Genomic DNA, 12,397 nt, shown 5'->3' on the forward strand with positions numbered 1-12,397 from the left:
GTGCGATGAGGGAACTCTGGGTGAGTGAAAAACAAGTGATTGTAACAAGAGACATGACCTTGACAATTTCTGTAAATGTGGGAGTTGGGGTGGGGTGGCAGTGATAGGTGAAAAAACAACACGACTATTGCCAGGAAACGATCTAGCCCAAGGGTCAGAAGTACTTACGCACGCGGACGCACGCAGGCAGACGCACGCACGCACGCACGCACGCACGCACGCACGCACGCACGCACGCACGCACGCACGCACGCACGCACGCACGCACGCACGCACGCACGCACGCACGCACGCACGCACGCACGCACGCACGCACGCACGCACGCACGCACACACTCACACACTCACACACTCACTCACACTCATTGACTCACTGTATGCGATCACACACATCACATCACTTAAGCCTAATTTATACTTTGTCGTACAACCATGTTGCTCCATTGCATTTTCTTTTGATTAAATCATTTATTTTCGACAAAGCATAAATGATGCTTTAAATATTCACATTCACACCCAGGCACACCCCTCCGTCCTCCCCAGGCAGCAGACAAGGCAGTACAGTACATTCAGGCAACACAGAGTCAGTCCTTTCAGAAATCCATTGGGTCCTCCTCAGCGAGGCCGTGATTGGCTACGGTCCTGGCCCCACCGCTTGATGCCGCCGCGTCGCCTTCTGGCTTTCCCTCGGCAGGCGGCGCCATCTCCGACCCTGACCCCGCCGGTGCCACCCAGGGGTCATTAGTGGGCGGGTAGAAGTCGTCATCGAAGCCACAGAAGCCCTCATCCACGCCCTGGTCGTAGCGCTGGTAGGTGGAGGCTTGGACCTCGTTTTCTCTGGCCGTGATCTCCAGTTTGCTGTTCCACATGCCGTACCCGAAGTAGATGAGCACACCTGCAGTGAGGTAAACACACGCATGCACGCACGCACACAGGCACACGCACGCACGCACGTACGCACGCACGCATGCACGCACGCATGCACGCACACAGGCACACGCACGCACACAGGCACACGCACGCACGCGCGCGCGCACGCACGCACGCACGCACGCACGCACGCACGCACGCACGCACGCACGCACACACACACACACACACACACACACACACACACACAGATACATTTGTTAAAGGGGCAAAACGCAGTGCCATTGCTAGTTTCCGACAAACGCGGTTGTCATTTTCACGACCAGTGCCCCACGTTGTGTAATTAAATGTACTTGTTGGAGCCAGTTTTATGTTTTCTTTGTTTTGTCCACTTCTTTCATAATTTTTCGTTTTAGAAATGTCAAATATTATTTTGGAATATGAAATTATTATTATTGAAATTTAGAGGCCTCCTCTCACCTAACTACATTCACCTTTTGGAATTTACTCATTTAAGTTTTGGAACATGCATTTCAAGCATTTCCTTTTTCCTTTCAGGTTAAAAGCCAGCTTTCCATGTTGTTGTATTCTTTGTATTTTATTTTGAAAAGCTCGCCTCCAGACAGGATAGGGTTTGGCTGGAAGAAGGTGACTTTACTTGAATTTCAGGACAATGGAAATGTTTGGTGAGGGCTAGGAGGCACACAGTTTTTGACCGCATTTATTTATAGGAAAGGTATTTTTGGAATTTTTGCATTTTGTTTATTATTGTGACCTGTGGAACCTTTATTGTGGAATCAATAAATATTTTTTTGTTAAAGTCAATTCTTCTCAGCACCTTTTATTTAGAAATAAAGCGAGTCATGACACCACCGGGCCTTCACCATGGAATAGAGGTTTGGACTTGAAATACCTCTACAGTACTTGTGCTCATCTGTGTGCCCATGGGGTGTGTTGGTCTTGGTGTGGATGCATTGCTATCTTAGGTGGAGTGAGACGAGTCAGAAAGTGATTGCACCTTAGACCAGCTCTGATCTACTCTAAAGTCTAGCACAGTTGTCCAGAGAAGTATACAGTACTACAGTACCCTGCTATAGACTAATCCACAAGAGCGGCACTGCGCTGCCATAGCTGCTGTGTCGCTGTACAGAGCGGCAGCCGCTTGACACCGCATTTATGAATGCCGTTCTGTGGATTTGTCTATTGAGTGAGTGCATCATTAGACTGATCTGATGGATTCTCAACGTGTGCACACTGCTTGCTTGCAATCAATGCTTATATGTGAGATATATTAAGTAATGGACTTTAGTTACTTTCCCCATTAAAGGGATAGTTCACCCCCAAAATGACTTTTTTTCTATCGATTAGTCACCCCATGGAGACTTGAATTCATGGATATTTTTTAGTTTTTGTCGCATTCCTAAGCCAATAATTTGATGACCGGCAGAAGTTCCGGTAGGAGACACAAAGAGTCTCCTTTGTGTCTCCTCCCGGAACCGCTGCCTACCGGTCCGCTGGTCATCAAATTATTGGCTTAGGAATGCGACAAAAACTAAAAAATATCCATGAATTCAAGTCTCCATGGGGTGACTAATCGATAGAAGAAAAAAACCCTGGGTGAACTATCCCTTTAAAGTGGACACATTATATTGCTTTATCTTCATCTTCCATACGCAAACTAAAAAGCAGATTTTTTGGACCCCTTACCCACAAGGCACCAGATGGCGAACCGTATCCAGGTGATGGCGGACAGTTTGAGCATGAGGTAGACGTTCACCAGCATGGCGGAGGCCGGCACGAAGGGCACGCACGGCGCCATGTAGGGCAGCCGCTTGGGGTTCTCTGGCTGCTGCACGATGACGATGATGAGCAGCGCGAGGAGGATGATGAGGAGGATCAGCAGCAGCAGAGCCCACCAGCTTCCCTCGGCGATGCTGCTGGCTCCTGAGGTCAGGTGTCACATTATGTGTTTTTACTATCAAATGATTACACAGTCAAATCTGGAGTGTTAAAAGGCCATTAAGACCCCCAGGCCGATTCTACGAAATGTCTCCTAGATCGTAACAGTTATTTGAAGAAAAGAAACGTATGTAGGCCTATCATGTATCAGTGTGCTGCTCAAACTGTTTCATGTCAAGGACCCCCCAAAATGATATGTATTTGGCCGCCTAACCCCCATCTCAAAATATCTTGTTCCAGGTAGTGTTGATTTTGTCAGCACATTTTTATTTAGTTTTAGTCGTAGTCTTTTGAATAAAATTCCATTTAGTTTTAGTCATATTTTAGTCATCTGAAATGTTTTGGTTTTTGTCTAGTTTTAGTCGATCTACAAGCTCACAACGCGTCGCAGCGTGACGTGTTGTGAGCTTGTAGATCTGCTATTTTCAGAGCACAACACCGGAGTGCAACCGAACATAGAATGACTGGTCTTTTAGTTCTACTGGATCTCTTCTCCACTAGTCCCTCCCTCACATTGTAGTCTAATTTTTATTTGTTGACGAAATTGTCAATATATTTAGTCTTAGTTTTCGTCTTCGTAGCTTAGTTTTTATTTCGTTTTTGTCAGTGAAAAAAGGTAGTCGATGAACATTTTTCGTCATAGTTTTAGTCGACAAAATCAACACTGGTTCCAGGGACCCCCAGAAGCAAAGATTTGTTTTAAAAAATCGCTTTAAAAAAAATTGTGCCAATTTTCACGTATTTTGGAAAAATTGCAGATCTACAAGCTCATAGCGTGGCACAAAGTGACACGCTATGAGCTTGTATATCTGCTTGTATATCTTGTATATCTGCTATTTTTTAATAGCGAAAGCATTAAATAATGTTTAAAGTCGTTAAAACATAGCTAAAATCTAAAATGACACGGATGCTTTCCCGGTTTTAATGGGTTAAGGCCATCCACACCAAGAATGATAACTGTAACGACAATATATTGTTTTAAAACTCTTTCCACAACTGTAATGACAATTGAAAGTGGGGTGAACAATATCGTTGGGCTCACATTCACAGCAATTTGATGAACAATAGAAACACTGACAGCGTTTCAAGTTAAGTGAAAGCAAAAGATAATATACAAAATAAACTACCCAGCAATTGGATGGGTCCTCTGAATTTGGACAAAAATGCAAGCTGACTTTTAGACCAAAATAGCATTTCCTTTCTCTTCTCACCGAAGATGATGAAGGAGCAGAAAATGAAGATGAGGATGAAGAGCAGAAGGACACACACGGTGACTGTCTTCCCCGTGGCGGGAGTGGGCCTGTCCATCTTCCCTGGGAGGCCCAGTCGGATCCTCAGGGTGTAGTACCGCGGTCCAATCAGCTTCTTGAGGCGGCGCGACATCCCGGTCTCTGACTCTTCCGCTTCGATGCCGGTCCCCATGTCCACCGTGCCGTAGTTGGGGTGGTTGGCAGTGTAGGCGGTCTTATCGGGCTTGCCGATCAGCATCTCGTTGTCGCCTAACGAGGGGAGGTTCTTGGCTCCGCAGGTGTTGGTGGGCACTCCTCCGTACTCGTCGGCCTCGCTGGTCGGTGAGCAGGCGTCTTTCTCGCACTCGGCCAGGATGCCTTCCTTCTTCTTTTTGTTCTGCTCCTCGGACAGGAAGTTGACAAAGCCGTGGATGTCACCCTCGGGTTGGTACCGTAGCAGCAGCACGCACAGGCTCACCTGGAGAGTAATACCTTGATTAAAGAGCAACTTAACACTAAAAACATTTTCTTCCCTATAGGGACAATATAATGGGTGCTGGTCAGCTGCTATATTATCATAGTATAGCAGCTGACCAGGTGAAGTGCTACTGCTCGTTCTCGATGGTGGGTAAATCCCAGAGGGACTACCATTTTGCTTGCCTGGGCAATTCCTAATGACAGTAATGCTAATTTATTCATTAAATGATAGTCTTGATAAAAATGCTATTTTCTCATTCTCTTAGTGAATAATCAAGCAATACGACACGAGAGGGAGTGCTTTATCATGGCTATTGGCATTGCTGTGCTCATAGGCACAACACACAGCGGAGTTTATCTACAGCACTGTCGTAAAATCTAATAACGAGTCTAATAACGGTGTGGCTTCCATGTGGATCTTGGACTTCATGAGGCAGTCTATAACACCTGACTCCTTATTTGGACAAGGTTTCAGCCCGATCTGACGGAGACAGAGCCGTGGCGCCAAATATGCCTCTAAATATTTATGCTCAATATATTTATGCTCAATGAATATATTTATTCAATCCAAGAGTTGTCTGACTGAAATGTTGCTAAATTGCATTGCTTTCAGCCCCCTGCAACCCCACATACTTCCATTGTTTATCATTGCAATAGGCAAATTAACGCCTGCTGGACTGGTCCACAACATAAGACGGAGGGATACTTTTACCAGTGATTTGTGTATTGTGGTTATTGGCATGGATCAGAATGCCTCTTGGCCAATCACAATGTGTGGTTGGATGTAGCTGCCTGTTGTATAAGGATATGGCTATGTGATAAACAAAATGATCAGCTATGCAGTTCGCTGTGAGTGGTCTACTTTCCTCAGCACTAACAGATGGTCTACTCAGGGGGCATACATACTTGTACATATTGTACATCTTCGCTGTCGGGCAGAAACCTCTTATCTCCGTATTTTAACTTTTTATGTTTTTTCGTACATTATTGCCCTACTTCATCATACTACAGTGTCACACAAAAGTAGCAAAAATAGGCGTTCTCCCAGATCTGCTGTTCTGTACATAATACTGTTTCCACCCGATAACAATGACATACCCACCAACGCTGCTCTAGAAGGCAGGTCCCTTCAGCGACCCGGCGTAGATACAGTATATTACATGATATCGTCGCTGTCGGGTAGAAACCTTGTATATCCATATTTAAACTTTTTATGTTTTTTTCGTAAATGAATTCCCTACATTGTCGTACAAGAGTGTCACGCAAAAGTATCGAAAATAGCCGATCTACAAGCTCACCGCGCTTCAAGATGCGACACGTTATGAGCTTGTAGATGGACTATTTTAGCTATGTGTCTGTGGGTTTTAGACAAACAGGGACGTGCACAGATAGACTCTAGGTGGTGCTAGAGCACCTGCCCTTTGCCCTCTTGACCAGAAGTGCCCTTTTGAAAAAAAGAAAAAAAAACTGTTTTTTTTTTTCAGTTTACAGCAGGGGTCTTCAACAGGTGGTCCGGGACCCCTAGGGGGTCCTCAGAGTTACTACAGGGGGTCCACCAAATCTTTATGTGATATGATTTTTCTTTTTACCATAACCACTTGAAACCTAACATCCCTTTTCTGAGGAGAACTTTAGCCAAATATAGCAGATCTACAAGCCCACAACGCCTCGCGCTGCGAGGCGTTGTGGGCTTGTAGATCGGCTATTTTTGAGGTATAGGTGTAGAGGGAAAAAAGAGCAGACCAAGTAAACAAAAAAAAGTATAATTTACTTGAGCACCTGCCCCTCAAAATGTCTGTGCACGCCACTGTAGACAAATAACAAGAGCTTGTCACTACATAATAACTACATTGGAAAACAGGATTCCCCCCCCCCATTTCGGCATACAAGGTTTCCACCCGACAGGCTAGCGACGATATGATATGTACATAATGTGGAATAAAGACATACAGTATGCAATATGCATCTATACTCACCAGAGTGTAGGCCAGTAAGGTTCCTATGGACATCATTTCGATGAGGTCCCTGAGGCTGATCAGCAGAGACAGCACGGCAGCCAGACAGCCTGACACCACACAGGCCACAGCTGGGGTCTCTGTGTAGGTGGACACCTTGGCCAGGAACCTGCATATATACAGTACATGACATCCTTAGTGTCCACCTGAGAGTGTACACAAAATGTAACCAAATGGACCTGTAACAGCGTTGATTTTGACAGCAAAGTTTGATTTATAGTTTTAGTAATATTTTAGTAATCTGAAATGTTTTTGTTTTTGTCTAGTTTTAGTCGACTGAATATCATAAGATTATAGTCGGCTAAATCTACAGTTGATTTAGTTGACTAAAATGTATTTTGGCGGTGCCTTGATGGCGTCGTAATGGCTGATTTTAAACTTGGTTGCATGCTGAAAATAGCGGAACTACAAGCTCGCAGCGCGTCGCAGCACGTCGCAGCGCGACACGTTGCGAGCTTGTAGATCTGCTATTTTCAGAGCGCAACACCCGGGCGCAACCAAGGGTTTGAATTCAATCGGTCAGACGATTCTCGCCGAAAAATAGCTTGTGACCTGTGTTCCAATGGACCAATGTAGATATGTACATTGATCCATTTGAACGCATTGATCCATTTGAACACATTGATCCATTTGAACACGGGTACTTTTTCCCGTTTCCTGAAAAGTTAAGTTTTTTTACATAGAAGGTTTCTACCTTGCATGTTCCTACATGTGTGTGTTGGATGTGTTGGATGTGTGTGTTTCATTTCAATGTGAGTCAGTGAATGCTCACTTAAACAGCAGGCCATCCCCAGCCATAGCGTAGATGACCCTGGGCATGGGGAACAGGGACCCTAGCAGGGAGACAGTGAGTCCCGCTATGGAGCCGACCGCCACAATGTACTTAGCAAAGTAACAACCGTGCATGGCAAACATCTCCATCAGAGGGGCATCTTCATCGATCTCAGCGTAGGGCACCATCAGAGTCAGGATGATGGAAACCTGGAAGGAAAATATGAAAAAAGTACCACATTTGACACAGGCATGAAATGTTGTAGTTTTCTTTTTGTAAAAGTGTTAAGGTATCAATCAGTTTGATCAAATACGACTACCCATTTACCATTGGTTTATTTAAAAAATGTCTTTCCATATTATTTTGTTTCATTATTTTTAGTTCACAATAGTTAACAATAAATTAATCCAGTAATCAGCCATTTTCATGTTTCAATAGATTGCTATCTCATAAATAAATAAAAACATTTTGTATCCAATCTTTCACACTTACTGTACTTGGATTATAACATATCTATAGCACACATATGGTATGGATGGTGAGGAATATGTAGTCCAAGATTATTGGACTACTGTAAGCCAGTCTAGCTTTGACCCACAAAGACATAACTGTGTGTACGCTTTGCATGAGTCATCATGGTTCTGTGTGTGTGTGTGTGCGCGCGCGGGCGTGCGTGCGTGCGTGCGTGCGCGCGTGTGTGTGTGTGTGTGTGAGTCTGTGTGCACACACATGCGTGCATGTCCTAGTCTCTGATGCTTGCATCTGACGTGTGAAAGCATGCAAGGCCATCTGTCACGAGATAAGTGTTCAGTACAAGAGAGGGATTTGGATGAACAGATTATAGACAAATAAACCGGCAGAGAGACAAATAAAAAAGACTAACCCTTACTGGAGAAAGAGAAAGGTAGAAAAATGAACTTTAACCCAAATTCAATACAAGCATATGGGTATGTGAACTACCTCATACTGTACCAATCAGTAATGGAAGTAGTACCCAGACAAGTAAAAGTGGCAATATCACAATGTACTATTACTCTGTTACAAGTAAACATCCTGTGTTAAAAAAATATATACACTTATAATACCAAAGTAAAAGTACTCATGATTTTTTTAATCTCTTGAAAAATGTGTCTAATTTTTTAAATTCTACAAGCTCAACACCTCACGACAATGTATTGTGAGCTATTTTTGAAACGCCAAAGGATAAAATAGGGCTTAAGTGTTTGATGTACAGTATGTTTTGTAATAATCCTATATTAAAATTGGCTACTGGGAGGAGCCGCCCAGTGGACAACGGCCACGTCACTCTGACTTAGACATGTTAAACCTTAAACAAACCCGATATGACCATATATAGGAATGTCTCAGACATAACCATAAACAAACCCGATACTCCCATATAGGCATACATGGAGATCTGGTTGTCCAGAGCCACAGATCTGACCGCTATGCACAAATTATGGTAACTAGGCCCGATCAGCTACATCACAGCTACGTTGCACCGGTGATCCAACTGATATGGCCATATATGGAGATGCGCAGTAGGGTGGGGTCCTAGCGACCAAGAACAAAGATGCTACAGCTAAAGATAAAGATGCTGCGGCCAAACAGAAGGAAAGCTGCTGTGTCTAAAATGTTAAAAAATGTAGTTTATTTAATATTAATTGTACAATGGACCATATTCACACGGCGGACATTTTGGAATTCAACATTGAAAGTGCCACCCCGTTGCCGTGGTAACCGGGGTGGCACTTCATTGACTTAATAGAAACATGGCCGCCGTGTGAATATGGTCTATATGTAAGTACATTGAAGGCGGGAAAAGAAGCCTAAATATTAGGCTAAATATTAGACCGACCGACTTCAAACTCGGCGCACATATCAGCAAGGACTCGAAGGAGTGTGGTGCCCGCCGCCGAGTCTTTCAGATATGCGTCTGTCCAGAACCACAGAGCAGACCGATATGTCCATATATGGGCATAGGCCTATATGGATATCCAGTTGTCCAGAACCACCAATCCAACAAATATGCCCATATATGAGCATGCAAATATACAGGGTATGGGCATATAGTGACTAAAGCGGCAAAATAATTGCAGTTCAGTAAAGAGTACAATATTAGCATCTCAGATGTGTGGAGTAGAAGTATAAATGATCGAAAAATTTAAATACTCGAGTAAAGTATACGTTCCTCAAAGCTTACAGTAAGTACAGTACATCGGTAAATGTACTTAGTTACTTTCCACCATTTGTACCAATCCAGAGGAATTCTTCAAATAAGTGTAGCGAGCAACTCCTATGGTAGCTAGCAGTGAAATCCACTAATGTTAAAAATCGTTATGTCAACCAAACCCCCTCCATTGCAATCGATGTGTTCTTTGCCCCAGGCCATGCTAAAGAAGTCTCAAACTAATTCCTGATAGGATGGTGTTATCTGGAAACCATAGCAACAACCAACCAGGCTGATGGTGCCACACTAAAAAAATCTGCTGCAGTCTGCAAGCAGAATACTAAATGATCTAAGAGGACACACACACACACACACACACACACACACACACACACACACACACACACACACACACACACACACACACACACACACACACACACACACACACACACACACACACACACACACACACACACACACACACACACACACACACACACACACACACACACACACACACACACAGAGAGAGAGAGTTGGGGGTGCAGTTGTCTTGAATTCGAACAAAGCTAGAGTGAGCAGATTAACTACTTAAACCCCATAATCTGTATTGTGGGGAAACTTTCGCAGGAAATAGCCAATCTACAAGCTCACAATGTGTAGAAACACAACACATTGTGAGCTTGTAGATCAGCTATTTTCAGGTAAGCTATTTAATGTTGAGCGAAAACAGAAAATACACTAGTATAGAGCCTTGAGGTACTCCGGTCAAGCAAGTATAGGGTTTAAGTGGTTGAGACATTATTTCCACTCCTCTGCAGGTTTACCATTCAGTCTTCTAATCTCTGCTCTTACATTAATTGATGGAGACTGAAGTGCTGGACTGCTGTGGGGGAGTATGAACGTAAAAGCAAATGAACATCGCAGCAAAGCAATTCTAGCTCTCATAAAGCTGGTTATCGCATCATTGATAATAGGGATTAGTTATAATAACAGGAAGTGGTCCTGAAAGCTCCAATGATTCCTGTTTTATGGCAGAGTGAGAAATTAATTCTAAAATCAATTCAGCATTGAAAAAATATATATAATGCAGCCAGCGACAAATTATTTTGTAACTACCCCCCCCCCCCATAGATTACAAAGCACACAGAAAAGACTGTGATAAATCAACATTGTGTGTGCGTCCGTGCATGCGTACATGTGTTTGTATAACTACTTTTGCGAGTCAAATATCCCCACCAAAAATAGGTGTGCGACACATATTTTGGGGTTATTTTATAGGGTTAGTGTTAAAAATCGCCAGAAATCTTAAAAAATCATAAAATAAAATCTTTATGTCCTCACGAATATAGTAATACCTGTGTGTGTGTGTGTGTGTGTGTGTGTGTGTGTGTGTGTGTGTGTGTGTGTGTGTGTGTGTGTGTGTGTGTGTGTGTGTGTGTGTGTGTGTGTGTGTGTGTGTGTGTGTGTGTGTGTGTGTGTGTGTGTGTGTGTGTGTGTGTGTGCGCGTGCGTGCGTGGCCAGCTGTGGGCCTCTATACTCACAGAGACGTAGGCGGTGAGGCAGGTGATGAGGGAGGCGGTGATGGCATAGGGGATAGAGGTGTGGGGACTCTTGGCTTCCTCTCCTGTCGTGGCGATGATGTCAAATCCGATGAAGGCATAGAAACAGGTGGCTGCGCCTTGCATCACCTGGACAGCAATGCAAACAGGAGAAACCAGGGCTCACACAAAGGGACAATACAACCGGATACATGGTCCTGTAGGTCAGTACTATATTACCAGAGTTACCAGCTGGAAAATTAGAATCCCTAATCTTTCTGTGCTCAGTGAGACAAAAGCTGCCAAGCACTACAATTAAATAAATTGGATTATAATAGAATTTTAATTAAATTAGATTTAATTTCAAATGCATTACACAAAGGGAGAAGAGATTAGGAGGACTGCATGAGTCTGTATGTATTGCTGTATGTGTGAGAGAGACCAACTGCCCACAATATCATCATCAATATTCTGTACCTGTGACTGTGTGTGTGTGTGTGTGTGTGTGTGTGTGTGTGTGTGTGTGTGTGTGTGTGTGTGTGTGTGTGTGTGTGTGTGTGTGTGTGTGTGTGTGTGTGTGTGTGTGTGTGTGTGTGTGTGTGTGTGTGTGTGTGTGTGTGTGTGTGTGTGTGTGTGTGTGTGTGTGCGTGCGTGCGTGCGTGCGTGCGCGTGTGTGTGTGCGTGCGTGTCTCTGTCAGTGTCCACAGCTGGGTCCCTAATTTGCAATTGTGTATGTTTTGGTGTGTTAGTTCACAACGGTGCTCTTGTGAGCTTACCCCAGACCAGCCGAAGGGCAGGAATCTGCCATCGTCCCAGTTCTCTCCCTTGACGAAGAAGAGCCCTGCAATGATCATGAACACCCACACTACGAGGTTGATGACGTTGAGGACGTTATTGAAGCCCACAGAATTCTTCACTCCCAGGGCTACTATCACTGTCACCACCATGGCTATCAGCAGCGCCAGCAGGTCTGGGTATGACTGCTCCCCTTTACCTACACGCCCGCACACACACACGCGCAGGCACGCACACACGCGCACACACATACACACAGATTAGTTTTCAAGAGCTTACCTTTAATGTCATTTAACAGAAGGGAAAAAAGGAAGAATATGAACAAGAAAATAAAGGTTGCTGCGTTCTTTTACACACTTCTACATCTCTCCCCATTCCTCTGCTTGTGTCTAGGCAAACATTAGGGCGGCTGTAGCTGAGTGGGTAGAGTGGCCGTTTGGGATCCGGAAGGTCGCTGGCTGTTGTGCTGAAATGACCCTGACCAAGACACTTAACCCCCAACTGCTGCCCAGGTGCCATATTAATGGAATCCACTGCCGTTAGGATATGTAAATGCAGAGGAAGAA

At 44.3% G+C, this 12,397-nt stretch overlaps 1 protein-coding gene across 1 annotated transcript in view; it reads right to left on the minus strand.

Moving 5' to 3' along the window:
* Positions 1-280: 280 nt before the first annotated feature.
* The window catches only part of slc7a14a (solute carrier family 7 member 14a), a 32,405-nt gene continuing 20,288 nt past the window's right edge, over positions 281-12,397 (minus strand). Inside the window, exons 4-10 of the mRNA XM_084044784.1 lie at positions 11,813-12,030; positions 11,040-11,186; positions 7,323-7,531; positions 6,512-6,659; positions 4,041-4,536; positions 2,578-2,814; positions 281-895 (exon numbers count right to left, since the gene is read on the minus strand). Of these exons, the coding sequence (XP_083900910.1) occupies positions 594-895; positions 2,578-2,814; positions 4,041-4,536; positions 6,512-6,659; positions 7,323-7,531; positions 11,040-11,186; positions 11,813-12,030 (1,757 nt within the window). The 3' untranslated portion in view covers positions 281-593. The remainder of the gene's footprint in view (positions 896-2,577; positions 2,815-4,040; positions 4,537-6,511; positions 6,660-7,322; positions 7,532-11,039; positions 11,187-11,812; positions 12,031-12,397) is intronic.

Source organism: Gymnoscopelus microlampas (assembly GCF_963454915.1).
Source record: "Gymnoscopelus microlampas genome assembly, chromosome: 20".
Classification (NCBI taxonomy): Eukaryota; Metazoa; Chordata; class Actinopteri; order Myctophiformes; family Myctophidae; genus Gymnoscopelus; species Gymnoscopelus microlampas.